The 23,360-nt window shown below is 35.8% G+C and overlaps 1 protein-coding gene across 17 annotated transcripts in view; it reads right to left on the bottom strand.

Moving 5' to 3' along the window:
* tox (thymocyte selection-associated high mobility group box) overlaps positions 1 to 23,360 on the bottom strand; it is a 606,421-nt gene that overhangs the window by 451,305 nt on the left and 131,756 nt on the right. The window contains exons 1-2 of one of the 17 annotated variants that reach the window (XM_087239883.1): positions 9,902 to 10,056; positions 5,728 to 5,807 (exon numbers count right to left, since the gene is read on the bottom strand). In XM_087239883.1, the coding sequence (XP_087096009.1) occupies positions 5,728 to 5,775 (48 nt within the window). In that variant the 5' untranslated portion in view covers positions 5,776 to 5,807; positions 9,902 to 10,056. 17 annotated transcript variants of the gene reach the window in all.

The following is a 23,360-nucleotide window of genomic DNA, read 5'->3' as shown; positions in this document are numbered from 1 at the left end:
CTAACCGCGATCTTGCGCAACAGTCATGGCATCGCAATGACGACATGAACTGCCCGCGAGCAGCGCATTAACATGCTGGACCCCCAGACATGTAACACAGTGCCCGCGCCCATCATCCGAGGACAGGAAACCACCGCATCCAGAAACGCACAGTCGGAGCGCCGTCCTGATAAGGACGTGCTGCACGACTGTGTTGCTCTTTCTGTGAAGTTTGCAACTTTATACGCACCGCTCTGGAGGACCGGACCCAAAGAACGCCAGGCAAGGGAGAAACCCAGCTCGACCGTCTGCCACTGCGTGTACACACTCTGGACCGGGAGAATGCTCTCGTTCGCTCAGAATCGCTGGTCACAGCAGGAGGAACCCTCATCGACTCGATCAGAAAGTCTCTGAAGCGAAAAGGATAGCGTCTGCTGCGCCAGGTGAGCTTATATACTCAGTTGATTGCTTATGCCGCTCACCTGCGCAGGCTTGCGCTGCCAATTCATTCTTAATTGGCCCGTTCAATACTCTTTCAGACGAGTAGCTTCTGAACCGAACCTCCCAATGCGTGGATTTTACAATCAAATCCACTTATAGTGCTGAAGTTCCCCCCGAAGGGGAACCATAGTTACCCCCCCTAAAATATTCATGTAACATGTCAGGCTAAATAATTAAAGCACTTCATTGTTGACTTATGCTGTCTTCATTAGATTCAAAAACACAATTTTATTTTTGAAGATAACTTGCCCTAATAAACTTGATTAGATTTATAACAATAAAAAAAACTGTACATATACCGTAGGAACGGTATAACTGAAAATCTTTGCAGTTTTAAAACCTTGACTTTTCCAAACTGCGGTAAACCTTGAAACCTGTTATCATCCCATGCTTAGCAGTAATATTTAATATTAAGTGCTATTTAAGCCATCCAATGAATTAGTACTTATATTGCAGAAAAATAAAACATTGCAATGTCAGATTTTTACAATATTATGCAGTCCTGGTTGTAAACATTGTCTAGTCCAACCTCATTAGTGTGCATTCAGAAGCGAATTAAGAAAAGACTCAATTTTAGATACTAAAAAAAAAACACGTTGAATAGTTTATTTTATGATTTAGTTTTAAATACTTGGCATACATACAGCAAAACAGTTTTTGAAAACAGACCATTAAAATAAATCATGTTAAAATCACATGGAAAACAGATGGTGCACATGAAAATATTCCAGAACCACATGTTTCATGTGTGTTTCACATGTGATTTTTCATGATGCTCATTTGGTTTCTCTGTAAGAGAGAGATTTATGCATTTTGTCATAAAAATGTAATAAAAATGCTCTGCCTCTAAATCATCTTACATTTTGACCTGACATATTCCCTCATACTTTATTAAACCCCTCCCTTCCAGCAATACGGCTCTATTCTGGCATGTAACTAGCACATATATTAATTCCAGATGGATGAAATCAAGCCTTTTTCTCTCAATTAAATATCCTGTTGCAGTCAGAAAAGTATCATATTACAGAAGTAAAATGGGTTGCACATGCTCTTTCACGTTAGCGAACCTTTCCAAGGCAAGACTCGCTAATCTACACCTACATGGCCAACAGAAATCAATCGGATGGAACCCGGTGTGTCTTTTACAGTACACATGCAGCTTGTGCAATCACCTGCTGAAGATGCTCGAAACTGCTTCAGCTGAGTCAGTGCAGGTTAACTGTGTGATGAAGGAGAATGAGCCTGTGACCCAGCTGTGCAGCACACCTGGGAAATTACAACAGCCCACACTTGCAGCCTGCCTGCTACAGTCCACTCAGCAACACGCACACATACACACAAACACGCAAATTCTGCTGACACGCCTGCCTGACAAATATCCGCCAATTTACATCCGCTCCACTCCTGTACAGCTCAGGGAAAATGGCTGATTAATATCAAAAGGAAGAATCATATGTGTTCAAAGTTCCTCCGCGATAGGTCCTGGACAGGGCTGTCATTAACACAGATTCATGACACTTACTTGAGTGCTATGAAAAAACTGAGCGGGGTGTCATGAAGACGAGGCGACTGGCTGTCACTGGCTGAATGTTTGTATTTCTGTTCATCCGAGCAGCACATCTCATTTCATTATGCCTGCTCGAGATAATTCTATGGAAATGAAATGGCAATAATCCTAATGAAAGCCTATCACATTGCGACCTTTTAAGTGCGCGAGTTGATGGGCCAATCTGATTGGTTTTTGCACACGGATGACAGTTAATTTCATGCTAGCTTATTGATTGTGATTAATGTGATCAGGCTGATCTAAGATGTGGCTATTCTTAAACTATGAAATGTGCTGGTTTATGAAACACCACCAGTATAGCTGTGGCTGTACCGAACTTGATTCGTAACAAGGAGAAAATGTTTGCCAATGTTGAAAGAGCTGCATATATTTTTCTTGAGGGTAAACTGCAGTTAGATGCATTTTGATTACAATGGCTCTGTTCCAAATCCTAGGGAGCTGCCTTGCTGTATGTTTTCTATAGAGGAAGTAGCTAAAATAGCGCTTAGTGAGCTGACCTCTTAGGCAGATCCTCATCTGTATAGTCAAAGACAGTATATACTGCATACTGTACCAAGATGATTCACTCAAGTTACTATTAATGGGAGAAACTGAGGCTCACAATATGGCCGAATATAAAACTTGGGTCCCACTTTATATTAAGTGTTCTTAACTACTATGTACTTACATCAAAAAATTAATACAATGTACTTACTGTGTTTATAATGTATTTGAGAACACTTGTGGTGCTTTTGAGTTGGGATAGAGGTTGGGTTATGGACAGGTTTGGTGGCATGGGTAGGTTTAAGGGTGGGTTAAGGTGTAAGGGATGGTCAACAGTGTATTTACAAATGTACTTACAAAAGTTAATTACAGATGTAATTACATACATGTATTTAATCAAGCATAAGTACACAGTAAATACATGTATTTACACAATAAGTACATTGTAACAAACTATTAATTCCTGTGTAAGTACATATTAGTTAAGGCCAATTAATATAAAGTGGGACCAAAACTTGTCTAATAAAAAAGAGCCAATCGCCAATTCGTAAATCGTCTCAATTAGAGATGCAAAATATATCGTCGACCCTATCGAAATTGATATTCGAAATGTATAATTAGCATTATCATTAAGATCACCAAATTAGGCCATTATCTATAGACCATTTCAAAGTGGCCATGTCATTGGCCCATGAACATTTCCTGCTTGTTTTTAAACTATTTCATTACTGTAACAACAGGCAATTCAATCATAACTTAATGTTAAAAAAATCAGCTATCAGAACATTATTTAAGAATATGTGTGTTGTTTTGTATTCATGGAAGCTATAGAAATTAAAAATGTAAATCAGGAAATACGTTGGAACTATTGTTTTATGTTTTATGTTTACATTCCTCTAAATGGTCTATAAGACAATGATTTATGGATTATTTCCTAATTACTTAATTTAAGGTAAAATAATGACAGTTGCTCACTGTATGTGTTTGCCTTTTGTTTTTGCAATCATACAGAAAAATGCTAAAGATATTCATTTTTTATTTTATCCAGGCTATGTTTTGGTATCGGCCTCTAAGCAAAATAGTTTCCATTTCATTGAAAAATTCTACATGGGTGCGTCCCTAATCTCAATCATAGAAACATTTGAGGTTATATATGCTCACTGCAAAGTATTTTTTCTATTCTTTGTATTAAAATAAACCTGAAAAATAGTTTCAACTCAACATTACCTTCAATTACAATCACACACACTTCAGTTTCATTATAAAGCAGTGTTTTTACCGTTGATATCTTAATTATATAATCAATCAGAAACAGGCATGAGACGATAACCGTTTTCAAGGTATAGCGCGGTTTGATAAAGTCAAGGTTTTAAAACCGCCTAAATTTTCTGCTATACTGTTTTTAAGGTATGTGTAAGATTTTTTTATTGACATTTTGTTATAAGTTTTGTAGTTAAGTTTCGGATAACAGTATCTCCAGCAGAAAATATATTTAAAAAAGCTGTTTTAAATTGTAAAGAAATCTGTGTTTTTGAAACTAATGAAGACTAATAAAGTCAATTATTTAATTTGATGATTTAGCCTGACATGTTTACTGCTCCAAGATATTATAAATATTTCAAAAAATAAATTATATTGTGTTCAAAGGGTAAAAAAGCTTTTGTTTTTTACCCTGACATTCAAAAAGAATATATTTTAGAGCACAATACTGTGATACCGTGAAACAGTGATATTTTTATCCAAGGTTATCATACCGTCAGAATCTTATACCGGGCCATGACTAGTCATAATCTTAATCAGTCATCTGACCTCAATGGCAGACAAAAGAAATTTACCCTACAAATTTTAAAAGGCGGAGCTTCATAGACACACCTACCTATTACATAATCAACAGAGGTAGTTTTTTTTTTTTAAATTTTTCAGCTCCTAAAACAAACAACATATTAATTTAATTTAATTTTGGAAAAATCTACCATTGTGATATTCTTTTATTTTGCAATAAATATTCCGATATGAATACAATTTCACCAGATGACTTATTATTTGGAAAGAATTTACAATATTAGATCGATTAGGATGATTCTGCAGTGGGAGTGCATCTCTATGAAATGTAATAAAAAAATAGATTTATGAATCAATGTTTACTTTTTGCATCTCGATAAAAGCAAATAAACAGTCTATAAATTTTTTTGGGTCCCCTGACACATTTTTGCTGTGGTCTGTGCTATTTGCAGTGCATTTCTGTATTTGCATGTGTTGTGAGTATTTTCACGCATAACAATACAGAAAATCATACAATTGGAATAAAGTGTTTCATCATATCCCGAATCTAACAGTATTCAAGAAAAATTATAAAAATAAAAATAATGAAATAAAATAATGGTAGTTAAGGTCACACATTGTACAATTTCTTGTACCTGAATGTTTTTAAAGTCATTATACAATTACAGGCACTAAAATGCGTGCAAATGATAAAGTATAATGCAAACTCAACATTGCACATCCTGTGATGTAACTATTGCGAATGATCACATTGCGATATCTATACTGAAATGATATATTGTGCATCCCTACTTGAAACAGTAAGCCTAAACAGTAAATATAGTATTACAAAACAGCCTATGTCTGTTTTACTTCTAGTTTAGTTGAAATATAAGTCTCATGTCAACAAGACACCTAGATGGCAGTCAGTTATTAATAACAGAAGGTTTGAGATGCAGCCACTCACAATACATCCATTTTTATAAAGATTCTCTGTAGTTTCTCTCTTAGTGCAGCGACCTCTCACATGTTTCTCTCAGTGTCCGTGCACTGCTCTATCTGCTTAGCTCTTGCCCTCTATCAGACACTATTTGCATATGAATGTGCCTGTGGAAAGTGTGAGACAGCCGTAGCTGAAAAAGTGAAACCTCAGAGCTGAACCCATCAAACTGACACCAAATCCGTCCAGCAACAGTTGGCCAACACCCTCCCTCACCTACACGCCAAATGTGTCATCGTGCAAACTCCATTTTACGATCTGTACAGGCCATTTATGATTGAGGTTTTGCAAACTAGCATTTTTCAATCTTGTGGCAAGCTGGAAGCCATTTTGTGTCACTGCAGAGCTTGAGGTGCCATTGTGTGACCAATAAAACCACACCGAGTGCAGATTGAACATTTTCAAATCTGACAGGCCGACAGCATGCGCTACTTACGCAAATGATTACATTATTAGCAGGAAAGGCACCACAAGAGTCCATCATCAAACCGTAGGGCCGCAGGCATCAGCTACATCCTAAAATAAACAGCCGTTTTAGTTTGTAAAAGCCAGAAAGTATCTGTGCAAGCAGGTCAACAAACGACTACAATGTGCGTTCGGCAGCTGCCACGCGGATGCAAATGAGCTATCAAATAACAAAAACAACAAAAACAAAACAGGGCCTAATGGCTGCGGGACTGTAAATCGATCCCTTCCACACTCCGCCCCGAGCGTCTGGCAGCTTCATAGAAAGCTTAGGTAAAAGAAATTGATCCCAACTGACATGACCACATGCTAACAAATTCCTCATTATGATTAATAGGACGCGTTCCTCAGGGGGAGGAGGGTAATGACATGCTAGTGTTCTCCCAGAATAATATTAGAAAGTCTGTGGCAACACTTATTAGCTCGGTAATTAAACTGTTCATCCTTAAATGACTCCCCTGGTTCAGAACGATGAGGCCTACGGGCCAAAGTGTGTGTGCGGGGACTGAACTGTGGCCAGGGATGTGTTCATCCGCTAATGCCTGTATTTATCTTACAAGGGGTTTTCTGTTAATTTATTCTAATTAGTGTCACTGGAGGGTCTTGGCGTTGACGCTCGATCGGAACGAGGTGTTTAAGAGAGCTGCGTTTGATTCTGATCCGACACTAGTTTCAGAATTTCACAAATCAATTAACGTCTGTGAAAAAGGCTGAAGGGGAAACTGAACTGTTTCATGAGATTTCTTGTAATTCATGCTTTTGCATGAATTAAAGGCACAATATGTAGCCTTTTTTCATTCAAGTATTGAAAAAACACTAGAACAATGTTATACAGTGCTCTGCATATATTAGTACACCACCCACAAATCTCTAATTTAAATTAATATTTTCTGTAGGATGCTTTACAATGTTACTTTTTTGCATATACATTAGATTAGTCCGTATTGAAGCCAAATCTGGAGCTAATCTAATAAAAAATTTTATGATTACGGTTCAAAAATTACAGCCAAATCTATTTTGCTGCTAGAATGCACTTCCAATTCTGCAGACTGAAATTTTATGTTTTTTTTTTTTATTATTATTATTTAATTAAGAGGTCACAGTTATCTTCTATTGGTTATGGATGTCATTTTGTAATACAATTTTTTTCACCAAACTTGAACTTCAGAATGCTGTAAACGTGCGGATTAAGTTATTTGGGAGCTCTAAGCAATTACATCCATTGGGTCCTTAGTATTTTTATTTAGTTTTTAGTTATTTGTTTTTTCTTATATCCTTCAATCTTCTTTTCTACATTTTAATTGATTTGTTTTATATATATATATATATATATATATATATATATATATATATATATATATATATATATATATATATATAATTTTTCCTGATTTGACTGCTAGACTGCTCCATGATTGATAATGGGGGACATTTTTGCACGGATGTATAACTATTTTATTTGTTAGAGCCTCAATAGAAATGTTGTATCATTTATAGAAACTTCTGGATATTTATTGGGGGCCCCCAGATTTCTTGGGCCGCTTACCTTGCTTATTGGTTAAATCCTTCCGTAGCTGTGATAGTCACATATGTTTGCATTTGTTTTCTGTCGCAAAAGTCAGGTTAATTTTGTTACATGTCTGTTTAATAGCTGGAAAGCGGCCAACAAAGGTTTTTCTTGTCATTGTTGTAGCTGTTATTGTTGCAAAAAGATGTATGCCCATGGCCTTTATGGCTAATGTGCTGATCTAGGTACAGTACCTGATTGAGATGCACCCGATGTTTCCTGTAACTAACTCTACAGCAACATAGGGATATTATCTCAAGAGTATTTGTATGTCATTTACATATCACATATATATTTACATACATTTTCATAAACACTGAAATATACAATGCTGATGTTTTAACAGCATCTAAAGATGAAATACTGACAACATCTAAAACATAAATGATTTACTTATGAGGAGCTTAGCTTGACAAATATGAATTGAATTATGACATTAACCATTTACCTAAACTTTAAAATTGACTTCAAAATTATTAAAATTACCAACATTTCTGTAATTGTTTAAATATTTTTGTAAACTGTAATCAAGTTTTTAAGAAGACAGAACAGGAGCAGATTCAATCTTTTATTCAACACCCTCATCTCAGTGTTTAAAAGCAAATGCATGCATCAAAAGCAGCACTCATTATAAATTTAAAAACTGGCACTTCAATTTTAAGTTTTACTTGTGAAATCAAATGTTCATTGGCTCTCATCACATATTGCGACATGCCATGTTTTGGTTGCATCTAAAAAAGAAATGTCTGCCTTCGTGTATCAGGGTTTTATTATTAAAATTATATATTTTTAATCTATCAATTTATCTAAATTCTATTGTATACTTAACTATTGAATCCTGCCATTGTAGACTGTCATTGCAACACAAAATTTGTTGGACAACCTTTGGCAGAATTCTTAACTTTACTGCAATAAATTATTGTAATTAGGACATACATGTATATCAACTCAAAATGCTATGCTAATAATATATTATTAACATCAAAACTTTCCTGCACATTTTTTACAGTACATGAATGTTTTTAAAGTGCACGGGTTTTGTTTAGGGTTTAGTGTAAGTTTAATCTATATGGTTTAAAAGATTTGTAAATATAATTTTGTATCTTTAAAGACACTGCAACAAATATCTGTATATTAATAGTTTTCCCCATTTTGAGATTCATGTTTTCCGGTATATTCTTTTTAATTGCATTTTATGGCATCTTGATTTTTTCTCCAACAAGTTTTGATGTTGACAAGTTTAATAAAGTGACTTATCTTAATGTTTGAGATTTCTATATATGAGTTACTATATATTGCCTGTGTACACTATATTGTCTGGGTTAGTGCTGTAAATAGCGCTACAAAAAACTTCACTGAATAAATTGCACTTAATTCTTTAGTATTTCCTACATATAACATTTCTTCAAACTACTAAAATGTCAAAAAAGTCACTCAGTTAAAAAGCAGAGTACAATTTTCAATATTAAAAGTTGACATAGCAGAAATCAACGTCCCATAATGCAATTACATAACCTTAAATAAATGGAAAATACCCATGAATAATATGGAAACTGTTAATTAACAGATTTTTACAGCCGATTCGAATGTTATCACTCGATTGAATGGGCATTATCAGTGGTTATTAGCTGATAGATATGGGCCAGCAGGGACCTTCTGCGCGTACTAGTAGGCTATAGATCACATACAGCTGCCGCCAGAAGTTAACGAGGATTATTTATATTATTTATTACATTTCCCATTAATTGTATTTTATTAACATCTACCCCTACCCCAACCATCACAGTAATGTAACAACATATCTGGAGTCTTCTTTTTTAGAATAGCTGATTAACCAAAATAATTATTTATATTATTTATTACATTTCCCATTAATTGTTTTTAATAACGTCTACCACTACCCCAACCCTAAACCCAACAGTCACAGTACTGTAAAACAGATCTGGGTCTGGTTGATGATTAACCATGCGCATAACCACTGATAACTGCTGAAAACCATTGATAATACGCATTTAATCGAGTGATAACTTTCAAAGCCGGTGGATTTTTAACAAGGTTTATACTAATGTATACATTTTAGATGTTCCTGTCTTTAATTTGTTTTTTTGCATCAGCCAAAAATGTTTAAGTTATAAATGTTATGTACTAATACCTGTTCATTCGTAGAAGAAAATAGCAAAAGAACTATGCTGTAGCTTAGTTGAACTGAACAATAACCACAACAAACAAGCAGAACAGCCAACGCAATCAGATCTTCACAACATTTATGAGCCTTTTCAATAAACGTCAAAATAGCTTAAATGAATCAAAATCGAAACCAAGAACTGTTTATGTACATGATCATAATTAGATTAAAATCAACATAACCACGCAGTGACTGTTCATATGGCAACATGTAGGTAAAAATAACCATTCAGAACAGACTTCGGCACAAACAAAAAGACAATGCAATTAGAATCAATTATCCGGTGCTTCCTCGACGGAACCCAGAAACCGGAATCATTAAGCGAAATCGGAACCAGAATCGTTAAATCCTGAGATTCCCATCCGTAATCAGGAGTGTAATAGCTTTCAGCACCTGCAGTTTGAGAGCCGCTGGTATCAGTGCATTGCTCTCGGAGCTCTCCAGAGGTCAGCGGGATTTCTGCAGAGCCCCCCTGCCTGGCCCCATCATCCCACCGTACACACAGATCAAATGGAAACGTTCTGGCTAAAATCTCCCCTCCTCCTGGCAAACTCTGTTTCCTGGCATACACCATTATATAAGAGCACCAGCTATTGAAGAGGAAGGTACCAGGGCACCCTGCCAACCTCAACCAGCTCTGAACAACTCTCTATTAAAATATATGAGCAACTTCTGTTCCTCTAATCTTAAGTGTTTGCCACTTAGCTGGGCCGGGACCGACTTCTGAAAGGTTCTGGGATGAAAACAAGCTGTGAAGCCGGGATGATGTTAAACCCTTATGTTTTATGTTAGGACCAGTCTGTGCCCTTGAGCGAAGTACTTGGCCACTCTAGCTAATTATATTGTACTGTGTTCACAAAAAAACTCCCCAAACATGCATATCTGACAGCGTGCCACTGTTTTTCCAAAGCTAGAATTACGAGATATAATATCAACATGATATGCTACTGATTTATGTGCAGCTGTAATTTGAAAAACAGAAGCAGATTGCAGCACATTTGAAGAAAAGTGCATTTGGTTTGTCTTTATAAGGGCTGTGAAATGTTGAATTTGTTATAGGAGCGAAATGCAAATGTAAATGAGTGTATTATGCAAAAGAAGGTGTAAAATGTATGCATCTGTGGAATTATGCAACGGCTTTATTGTGCAAGTGCTAATGAAAAAGTCATCCTGACTGAAAAGTGTCTACATTTTCCAGCTATTAAAATCAGATATAGGTGTTGGATTTCAGCTTACGTTTCCCCCCCAAAAAAGTGCCATTTGAGGCAGTTTTATGTAACTCAAACCTAATCTTTCTCACCGCCAACAAACCCCAAAAATTGAATCCAATAAGCTGTTGTTACTGCACATGTCTGTCATTCCTCTTTATAGAGTACATCTTTTAAGGAACAGTTATGAGCTAGGAGATTCTGGCTCAAAATATTTTAGCATTCAGGTGTATTATGTTTTCACTGTGAAATGGTTTTGTTTAAGCTTGTGGGTTCGCTTATTTTAAATAAAAAAACAATATTCGTACAAATATCTTCATGATATAAAAAAATTGTTAACATTTAACATGTTTATCTGTATTAGGCGTCACGGTGATGCAGTGGGTAGCATGATCGCCTCACAGTGAGAAGGTCGCTAATTCAAGCCCCAGATGTGTCAGCTGGCATTTCTGTGTGGAGTTTGCATGTGATCGCATGGGTTTTCTCTGCTTTCGCCCACAAGTCCAAAGACATGAGCTATAGGTGAATCGAATAAGCTAAATTGTCCATAGTGTATGTGTGTGTGAATGCAAAAGTGCATGGGTGTTAAAACATATGCTGAATGAGTTGGCGGTTAATTTCACTGTGGTAACCCCAGAATAATAAAAGCGACTAGGGACTCAGCGACTAGGGTTGTGTGATATGGGCAAAACAAACGGATTACGATAGTCTTGAACAATGTTGTGATTTCGATTTTAATCATGTTTTTGACACACACACACACACAGTGTGAATCTGAAACATATTTCCTAAGAAAATCAATTAGATCTTTATCCAAGACCAGTAGCATGCCTCTAAAACAGAAATAAGGCAAAAAATAAAATAAACACTAAAATCACATAAGAAGATGCAACAAATTGTCTCCAGTTAAAAACTTGTAAACTTTTTGCCACACCGCAAGTCATGTAATCAGCTTCATACTTTGTACACTCAATTTATTTTTTTTACTTGTGCAAGCTACTATTTTTAAAATGAGCTGAAACAACACAATTCTTGAGATTTCATTGGGACAACTTAATTTTTTTTATGTTCAATCTACACAAATTTGTTAAATGTTAAGTTAACTTAATTGATTTGTGTTGGAACAACATGAATGAATTGTGTGGAACTCTGCATTTTTTTACAGTGTTTAGAATATACACATTTTGGTCGACTACCTCAGACAAACACAGAACACAAAAACACTGCAGTGCTTTTTATAGTTCCCCATATATGAAACTTGTATCAGATCTGCAGCAATGTTTTGTTACTTTGTCATCCTCTGAGAAAATGGTCACCTAGCAACAATAAATGACAAAGGAGCGTGAGCGCAAAGTGAGTTAAAAATCCTGAAGGAAGTGACACTTCCCACACGCTTTTAGACACAATAAGTAACTGACAGGTTACAAATTACCTGGTTCTGTGATACATCAGCCTTTCTTTATCCAAAGTAATCCCACACCACAGATGTAGACTTTTTTGGGCACCAAGTGCTCATGTGCTGAACCGAAGAGCATAGAATCACCAAGAGGCGACACTCTAGTGCAATTTGGGAAACAGTCACTTGATAGCGCAGCGGCCATTTTGGAATGAAAATTCTAGTAGAACAACAGCATATTATTAGTCTGTAAAATAAACTATTAAAAGTGCTGATGATTGTTATTGTAAGTGTTGTATGCGCTTTTAAAAATATATAAATAAAAAACAAAGCAGCGGCTTGCCATCGCGACAGCAATAAGATCCAATGAACGGCCGATCGCTTTCACTCCAAAATGGCGGAATACGGGGCTGTTGCTGGGCGCTACTGTTGCAAAGGAACGTTCAATTGAGTGTCGCCTCTTGGTGATTCTAAGCCCTTTGGCTGAACTCATCATCCTCATGCAGGCTATTTGCAATTAAGCTCAGTCTCCTGATCTCGTGGTCTGTTTAGGCATGCTGTGTTATGATTTTTTCAAATAGCATACTGCAGGAAAATCATGCTGTACGGCAATTTAGAAACCGTGCATGTCCAAATCACAATTTTGATACAATTTCATGTAAGCCCTAATGTTAAACTTTTAAATGTTTCAATACATCCTAATTGTGTTGCAGAATCATTTAAAACAAACAAAAAAAGTTTCATAACTGTACATAATATGCTTATACCTACATATAATAACAATACTGGTGTGCCACTATCTTCATAATACCATCATATGCTATTGATTTATGCACATCTAGATTCTAAAAAACAGATGCAAAAGACTTTTGTGATTTCATATCGCAGTTAAATATTGCATTTGTAGCAAAACTGCAATCTGGTGTGTTTCCATAATATAATAACAGCTATGAAATGTTGCATTTGTTATATGAGCAAAATAGATCTTGGGTGAGGATTTGTAAATGAGCGCATTATGCAAAAGAAGGTACAAAATATATGCACGTGCGCACTTCTGAAGCAACTTCATTTCGAAAGTGCTAATGATGATAAAGGTCTTCCAGTAAAAGTCATCCTGACTGAAATGTGTCTAAATATTCCCTGCTATTAAAATCCGATTTTCAGGTGTTAGATTTCAACTTAAGTATCATACATTTCACATTCCAGCCAATTTGATGTAACTCAAACCTAATCTTTCTCACCATAAATGAACCCAATAAATCAAACCCTGAAAGAAACGCTCCCTCTGCCTCAACGAGAAGCATAATTTTATGCAAATGTTATACAATAATCTGTATTCTATATCTGAGCATGGTAATGAGATTGGTTGCTCTACATTATTCATATTGTACAGATCCAATATAAACAGATATCATAAGAAGAGGGGGAAGGGAGGGAAGACACATGATGCCGTAGCAGACATATTGGTGACAGAACACATGACTAACAAAGGACGTTTCCAGGCCTTTTTTAGTGAACCTGCGCAGATTATTGTGCATTTCCTGTGCTCTCCTGTTTCAACATGACTCTCTCCGATCAAAATGGCCGACGTTCAGGAAGAAAAGTAATGGGATATGAGAGCAATGGAACTCTTTGCGCCGAACATAATCATGCAACTTGCGCGCAATCAATGAGCCCCGCATCATCTCTGGTGATTGCCTGTTGTACAGACGCGGCTAATGTTTCGCCCAGCGCCATGCATCACGTTTGACTTCTACGACTTTGTAAATGGCAAAAAATATAAAATGATCCCACAAACAAATAAGAAAAGAGGAGCCAATTGAATATATTTGCTGAACAGTGGGGCCATTATTTTGACGTTTATAGCTCTTGGCAGATCTTGTAGATTTCTTTTTTATTGGATGCTGTATATTGACCCCTTTGTCAAATTGGCTTTATGCATTTGCTTCTCTGCCACTGGATGATATGTCTAGAAGTGACATCTCTGCTGCTCAGTGATACATACTGTAATCAAATAGAACGAATCCTATTTCTGGCGTTGCACCTGTGCTCAGACTTTATTGCTGCGCTGTACTCATCATTTCATGTGACGCAGATGTGAATGGCATCATGTTTTGTTTTGTTTTTGCACAAATGTTTTAGTGCAGCTCTCAGTCATTAAATGCAGTTGTTTGGCAGGAATGAGGCATTGGTCTTGATTGTTACTGTGACAGTTTTTCACACTGTCTGAAAGTAAGGAACCATTTTTGCTGCACCCACTTGGACATTTTGAGCGTTTGTGTGTGTATGTGTGTGTCTGTCTCTCGCTCTCTCTCTCTCTCAAATGTCCAGATGTGAATCAGAGCTTTTTTTGTGTGTGTGAGACTGGAACCAATTTCATTCCTCATCAGTTTCTTATGGAAGGTCAGAGTATGGGAAAATCAAACTGCGAGTGTGTATTCTTTCCACACCCTGTGGTTTAAATGCACTCACTACTCAGCACCATGCTCATTTTCGTACCCTTTTATGTCGGGCTCTGAGCCGCTGGAATATATGGGCCCCCTAAAATATCTATTATAAAACCTCTTGAACTGACAGAAATGGATATAATGCATTTTTCAATGCTAATGTGCTTCTTAAACATGAAATACTCCATGGCTGTGTTTTATCTTAAGCTTTTAGTTTTTAGTTTTTATTTTGAACATCTAAGATGCTCAGATGAAGTAGTCTTGTATAAATTATAGATAAAACAAGATTGACCAATAATGAATAAATAATAAAGGGAGCTTTTTTAAATATTTTTTTTTCTTTTGAGCCACTGTAATGCAGATAAATATGTGAATATACTTAAAATACTTCCAAATCAGTGAAAATTATTTTTTCACAATTTTAAATATATTAATGCAACATGCCACCATTTGTTATGCAAAAGGCGTATAATGCATTTTTTATTGTTAATGTGTTTTTTAGCTGTTTTCTCTCAAGCTATTTTGAAGACAAACATCTAAAATGATCAGATGAAGAGGTTTATCAACAAATTTAAGAGTAAGATTATTAACTAATAATACATAATTGATTAATGCCAAAACTGAGAATACTCAGCCGATTTGAATGTGATCATTCGATTGAATGGGCATTATCACTGGTTATCAGCTGATAGATGTGGGCCAGTAGGGGCCTTCTGTGCCAACCAGCAGGCTCAGAACTCCCTTATCATCCACCCACATGGTTAATCAGCAATATATCACATACGGCTGTGGTTGGAAGTTAACGAGAATTATTTATATAATTTTTTTTTTTATTTCCCACTAATTTTATTTTATTAAAGTCTACCACAACCCTAAACCCGTCACAGTAATAAAAAAACAGATCTTGATCTGGAGTCTTCTCTATTAGTATAGCTGATTAACCATGTGGATGGATGATAACAGCCTTCTAACCCTGGTAGAAGGCGCAAAAGGCCCTTACTGGCTCATGTCTATCAGCTGAAAAGCACTGATAACGCCCACTTAATCAAATAAAAACATTCAAAGTGGGTGGAATACTACTTGAAAAAATATTCTTTAAAAATAAATATTCATGCAGTTTGTTGTTTATAAACAGTAATTTTAGAAACCGAATCTAACAAAACATGTTCCTTTTGAGTTTTAGCAACATTTTACAAGAAGGCTGCATTAGCTGATAAAGTAACTAACATTAACTAACAATGAGCAATATATATGCTAAACCATATTTCAGTTTTTACTAACATTAGTTCAGTGCTGGTTCATATTATGTCAGGTCAACTAAATAATACAATCAAACTTTCCAATAAGCGTCCATTAGTTAATGCTATAGTTAATGTATATACTAGCATTGTTTAAAAAGGCTATGTGGTTTTCAAGATTATGCATGGTTTAGCTACTCCCCTTCTCGAGTGACTCAGAATGCAGCTAGAGCTGATTGCTTTATTCCACTTAGAAAAACTTCTTTTGGTCAAGCTTGTTTTTCTTTTAAAGCATCACATGGAATAGTGGAATTTGATACCACAATCTGTTAGAGAATCTTTTAAGACATTTAGGTATTCTTTTAAGAAATTAAATCTTACTAATCAACATTATGAACACCATTATTGTTGTTGTGGTTGTTTTCTGTTGTTTATTTGAGCATTGTTTTTAGTTTGAATTAAAATTTTATTGGTATATGCCTTAAACATCTTACTAAGGGACCACAAATAAAAATTAGTCTTTCGGCTAATTTGGGTACATTTATGTTCTTAGGGAACGCTGATTAAAGTACATTGTCCTATGTTGTAAAATATAAATAAACTTAACTTAAAACCTAAACTTAAACATGAACAAATAAAGGACAATACACATATTTATCTTTGTTAACAATATTTAATGACAGTAGTCATTCGTTGTTAGACATTGTTAATTTTATTAATAAATGCTGTACAAGTACTGTTCATTCTTAGTTTGTGTTAGTAAATGCATTAACTAACTTTAACTAATGGAACCTTATTGTAAAGTGTGACCAAAGTGTTTGTGTTACTAGTGTAAGTACTGTACATGCAATTTCTAAAACAATATGTAAATCTAACATCAGGTAGGGCAGAGAAACATGCAAATGTTTGACAAAAATGTATTTTTAGTATCAAGGCTAGTCATGCTCTTAGCTTGACTCTGCAAAAACCCAATCTGCTGTTTATATTATTCAGTTGATCTTCTTTTTCAGGTCCATACCATACATCAGATGCTATATAAATATAATTTGCTCCATCTGTATGTACATGACTGCCTGTTTGCAGATTGAGGGAAATAGTTAATCCTGTCATCTTGTTATCAGCCTCTCCTCTCGTATCAACTTGAAGGTACATCTGGCCTTTCAGACCTTCTGCCGACCTCCCTATGTCAACATGTTGTGGACCCTTAAAAGCAGCAACATGTCAGGTAATAAAATATATTCCTCAGCCTTCTCGCAAGATGCTAATGCTGTCTTGGAGACGAGCCAGAAATGCTCTCCGTTTCACTTCTGATCAGCAGATGCTCGAGCGACGAATAATATCAACATCCCAATGTACACCTTTGCTTTCCCCAGCGTAATTAGTCACCGGTGAAACTTCACTTTCTAAACATGTCAACGTTTATAAAACAACCGAGACATGTGAGCAGCAAAGAGGAGGAGGAGGAGGACGTATGGGCGAAAAGGAGGAAGGTTTCCTCGTGGTTTCATTTCAGATGAAATCTAAAGGTCAAACGCTGTTACTAAAAGCAGTAGTTCACACTCAAAAAGCTTCCCGTGCAGAAAATTATAGCTTATACCCCAGATATGAGTACATTATGATTTCTTTTATATCGAAATAAAGAAATAAGAAAAATTACTCGATACGAGCCGCTGTCGATAGCAACCACTTCTCGGGAGAGGAACATGCAGGGGTTTGTTGTCAAACCAAATTACACACATTCTTTCCATGGATAAACCGTAGCCTGAATAATAAGCAGCCACAAAAGTGGGTCAGGGTCGTCATGGAGAGAAATAGAGGCAAAGGCAGAAAGAGAGAGAGAGAGAGAGAGAGAAGGGGGGAGTGTTTCTCTCTTTGCTCCCTAGCATTCAATATCAAGAGTGGCAGTCATCTTTGACTTCAAATCATTCCTCTGATGAATAACCTTTGTCTGTACTGCATTACGGCACAAAGTGATTTCTTTTTCCACCCCCCATTCCCCCCTCCTCCTCAAAATGGCAATTTTCTGAGAGCCTGAAGCTGAACTGAAAGCGTCTTCATTCGTGTTCCACCACTGTAATTTATTACAGTGAGCTAGAGTGACTTTCATGACTACCTATAGAGGCACTCTGATATTAGGCCCAGAGATGAGGATGAAGTATAAATCACTGGCTGGCTCTTATTGAATTGGTACGATTTCATGTTGAGCCCGAAATACCGTGTTGGGCTTTTCCTTTCGCATTTTGCCTCCGAGCCGTCGTATTTCTGAATAAATCGCGACGTAATGCGCATATTCATTTCTATCAGTTGATTGGTGAAAGCCCCACACTGAGAACGAAACCAGCTTCCTATGTTGCAATTATCTTTACAATGGCTTGACGTGGATCTGTAAAGAACGGCAATTTGTATAAAAGTGGCGAGGGGGGGGGGCTAACGCGATGACGCAGCTCAGTCCAGTCTGTGAGAAGACTGGGAAACATTTTGACTGTATCGGTTTAATGATTCGTGAATGGTGACATATTGCTTTTCTGCTTTTTTTCCTGACATCCTTGGCCTGTACAGTTGGTGTGAAGCGTTTTATTGGTTCCTCATGGTTTTTGGCTATTGGCGCAATTAGCTTAAATGAAACCATTAGCGAACTTTAATGTCTGTTTCCACTAACCGAGTCTTTAGATATGCTTCAACACTGACTGAATCTCATCTAAAACAGAGCTGACCTGAAGAAAAAAGAAAAGACAGGGGATAAAAATGATTAAGTTTCAGAGTGAGCAGCCAGTGGCTTGTTAAATATCCTTTCACAGTGAGACAAAATTACAGTGTATCATAATTTACTGCCTCAGGAATCCCAATGGAGGTAAATGAAGGCATATTTCACTGGAGACCAATAGATGGTGACACGACCACTTAATTGCTTTATTTTACGATTGGTTGAGGGGAAAATTTGGTTTGATAAGGCTGTTTGAACAAGTGTTTTCTAGCAGCGAAAGCAACAGCAAGAACAACATTTATTCTCCTTGTTTGTCTTCGGTGTCTGTTTCGTTTCTGTATTTTGATAAATGGTGCAGATTTTGGTGCAGCTGTGCGGGGTCAACAGTGTTTAACTCGTGTGGGAGAGTGTTTAAGTGTATCTGCTCACTTGAGGATGTTTGCAGCTGAAAGGTAGGTCACGTTATTTTTATCTCAACAGGAGCGGTGTGTGTGTGTGTGTGTGTGTGTGCGCTACTTTTGGTGTCTGGGATGTAGTCCGACATATGTCTGCACCAATGTCCCACAATGCAATTCACCCATAGAACAGCTAGTTAAAGACATGAAACCTTCTGCATCACATGGTGACCCTTTGAAAAAGCACGAGACCACTGTCACCAGTATAGAGCGCTACATATAAACAGTGCAAATAATCAGGTTTAGACATGCACGTCAATTCAAAAATGTCAAAAGAATCAACTTAATTATAATAATGGCAACATACTCACTGCTAATAAATTTGGTTGTCAGTTTACCCTTTAGTGCCTAATCCTGTTCTACGCACACACAGTATAGCAATTAACTAAAGAGTGACAACTGCATTCAACATCCAAATTAACTCTTGAAAAATGCATGTAGTGGCAACGACATTTATGAAATTGCTACGCAGTACGCACGAAATTGAACTTAACAACTGGTTATTAGTGAATTATTTAAATCCGTCAGAGGTGTCTCTCTTTTTATATACGCACACAACAATAACAAACAGTGCTGAGCAAAAAATCACAGGGAAAGAAGTACAGTACCATATATATATATATATATATATATATATATATATATATATATATATAGCTCTACAAGCTACTGGCTGATGTGCTTGGTAACTGGCAGCCGTTCTCTGAGCCCATAAGGGATGAACATGAGTAATTTATGTAGGGTAGTGTTTCTGAGACTAGGACCCTTGAGAAATCTAATCACTCTCAACAGAGTCAAAGAATTTGTCCTGCTACATCAGAAAATGAACACAAAACCCCTCAAAACACTCTGGCTGTCCTTGTTTTAGGGAGGTAAGCTATATTAAATCATGCTAATCGCAAAACCGATAGACCCCAAAAATGTCAACAGGTGCGACGGAGTGAAAGGATTAACATTTTTCTCCCTGTATCTTTATACAGAAGGGGAAAAAAGAAACAAGAAGAAGCAGGAGCCGGGATGACCTGGGTGGACGGCTGCCAGCAGCCAGCTGAAAGGGCTGCGATTTCAGCTATTGTGTGGGGGGAAAAAACCCGTGCCAAGTCCTATTATGTGAAATTGAATTTAACCTCCAACGCGATTAATTCAGATGTTGGGTCGTCTTTTTTTCTTACCCCATGGCTGCATGCCACACGTGGTGGCTTATTAAAATATGAATCCGCCATTCTTAAAATTAGGAAGTGCCCTCGTCACACCTGATTGACACGGAGAAGGTAACTCGCTGCATTTGGCCACAATTAACGAGCTATTTTTATCAAGCGCAGGAGCTAGTAAATGAAAGCTTAATGAACTCTGCTGTTTACATTCATTTAAGTCCACCTTACAGATGTAATCAATAGCAGAGCTCCTGCCATCTGGTGAAAACACGGAAAGCCACAAAGAAAGTTGTGTTCAGTCATTTTCCTGCTAATTTGCAAAACATCAAAGACAATTAAGTGGAATATCCGGAAAAATCAATCCGTTAATCCATCATTTATCCTGACACCACGATGACAGAAGGGCGAAGTGAGGCTCATCACAGGACATATAAAAAGCTCCATGTTCATTGCCACAAGCTCCTCCCACAAAAACGTATGTATTTAAGGGAGAAAGCGACACCCTTGAGTGGTGACTCCGTTTGACAAAAGCTCCCAGCAGGAGCCCGGCGAACTCACACATCAGGCTCTGTATGTGAACGCAGCACAATGGGCCAGTGTGTTCTCATCCTCAGCTCAGTTCAGTCATCAGCTCAGCAGCGCAGCACGCACTGTTACAGCGACACCACACAAGAGACTGGGAATCATATCAGGACATGCTGTAAAAAATCCCCCCTACACTTGTTCCATTCGATCTATAGCTTTGAATTCATACAACTGCACTATTGTATTCTCTTTGTGTGTGTGTGTGTCAATAATGCAATGCACCACAAAACAAGACAGTGTGTTACAGTGATTTTACCAGTGCTTGATCGATACAAGTCATGGAATAACCAGTATAGCCTTTAATAATGTACATTCAAATTGTATACTGTGAGATAATTCATAGCTGTGATACAAAATACTTTTATTAATATCAATACAATAATATAACAGCAATAACGTTTGGATTCATATATTACGTATTGTATACTGTTGATGTTGTTTTATCATCATTAATAGTAATAATAGTATCAACATGTCTGATAGTACTGATATTTACAATACAACTGTAACATTAACAAACTATATTCTACTGCTATTATTGTCATTAATATTAATTTAAAATCAAATATTATATTATTTATTATTATACATCGGTTTAACTGTCCCACTGATCACACTATTATGACTTTCTTTTTGATTGCATTTAAATCATGTTTTGACACATTTTAATATGTTTTTAATAATTTTTATATCGTTTAATATTTTTTTCTTTTTTCTTTTATTCTTGTTTATGTAAAGCACTTTGAATTACCATTGTATATGAAATGTGCTATATAAATAAATGTGCCTTGCCTATTTTTTAACCAAATAATCATTACTAATGCTACTACCATTATAATAGTATTCTGTTGTTGCCATATTGTCATTAATAATAATAATAACAATAATAAATAATGATAATAATGTTTTTTAATCAAGTATCAAGTTATTATTATTAGCAGTATAGGGGTATAGTATTATTTTTAATGTTTGCATTGAGGTTTACAATAATACAATATATATTCATATAGCCACATAATCTGTCGTTGTTATTATTTTTATAATAATAATAATTATTATTAACAATCATATTTTAAATCAAGTATCAAGTTATTATTTTTAACAGAATAGCAATATAGATTTATTATTAATGTTAGCATTTAGGTTTACAATAATACAATATATATATTCATATAGACGCATGATCTGTTGCTAATATTTTTTAATAATAATTATAATTATAATAAAAAACTGTAATAATCAAGTATCAAGTTATTATTATTATTAACAGTATAGCAGTATTGTAGTATTATCATTGTTAGCGTTGAGGTTTACAGTGATACTAATATATATTTATATAGCCTCCTGAGACCCCGCCTATTGACTTGTGTCCTCTTTAATGGACATTGTATTTTCATAAATTGAATTTTTAGAGCTACCCTGTTAAGTCCTGTTGTACTGTTCAGAGGACATCCTGGGCTTTCTAGTGATGTCATTTGATTAGCTGGCATGCTAGGAACCAGTTCTTGCATCCAAAATGGCCGACATCCAAAAAAGCACATTTTATAGAAGGAGAGAGGTATGTAAAATTTAGCTTTTTAAATGCTTTTTTCCTATTATTATTACATATATATATATATATATATTTGTTTATTAAAGTGTCCAAAACTATACATTTAGCTTTCAAAGCTGTTAACTTGTCTTGTGTTTCAAAATATCATCCTTTTTTTAATGTCCACTATAGTGGACACCAGGACCATTTTAATGTAATTAATGACTGCATGTTGTAGGAGGCAGAACTGAAGCAGAGCGGAATCTTTATAATATGATTGAGGGAGACCGATTTAGGGACTGACAATCAGACAATTAGAGAATTAGAGAAAATTGGAGAATGACAATCAGTTTTAAAACGCTTTTATGTTGAATATGTTTTGGATTAACATCACTTCCTTTTTTTTTTTTTTTTTTTTTGGCTCTCTTTAAGACTAAACTGTTTCAGGAATTTTAATAACAAAGGAAAAAAGGCTTTTTTTTCGTTTTTGGTACATTAATATTGGATTAAAACCCTTTACAGCCATATCCTGTACAGTTTTGTTGTCTGAGTGGCAGTTGTTTTGAACTAAAATGATCCTGTGGTCCACTACAGTGGACATGCTGTAAAATTAAAAATGAAAACAAAATGTAAAACTCTAAATTGTAGATTTTTTTAACCCAAAATATGTAGGGAATAACAGAAAAAAGAAAAAAATCTTTGGGTCTCAGGAGGATAGATTCACATAATCTGTTGTTTTAATTATTTTAAATAATAATAATAATAATAATAATTAATAATAATCATGTTTTTTAAACAAGTATCAAGCTATTATTATTAACAGTATAGCAGTATGGTATTATTAATAAAGTTAGCATTGTGGTTTACAATAATACAAATATATATTCGTATAGATTCACATAATCTGTTGTTGTTATTATTGATAATAATAATAATAATAATAATAATGCAATATTATTGAGGAACAAAATTATTGGTGACATTAATATAATCCACAGTCACAAATGTGCTTTTATAGTGATTTTACAGCAAGCTTCAAACATGCCTCCTTAAAATTTTGACAATGCTGCGTCTGCACCACTATAAGAGAAGCTGTGTCAAACGACTGATTTCACAGCGCTGTTTCTGTTTCGG

This window comes from Danio rerio, chromosome 2 (assembly GCF_052040795.2).
Source record: "Danio rerio strain M-AB ecotype USA chromosome 2, GRCz13ab, whole genome shotgun sequence".
NCBI classification, from domain to species: Eukaryota; Metazoa; Chordata; class Actinopteri; order Cypriniformes; family Danionidae; genus Danio; species Danio rerio.
This window is presented reverse-complemented; position numbering and strand designations above follow the sequence as displayed.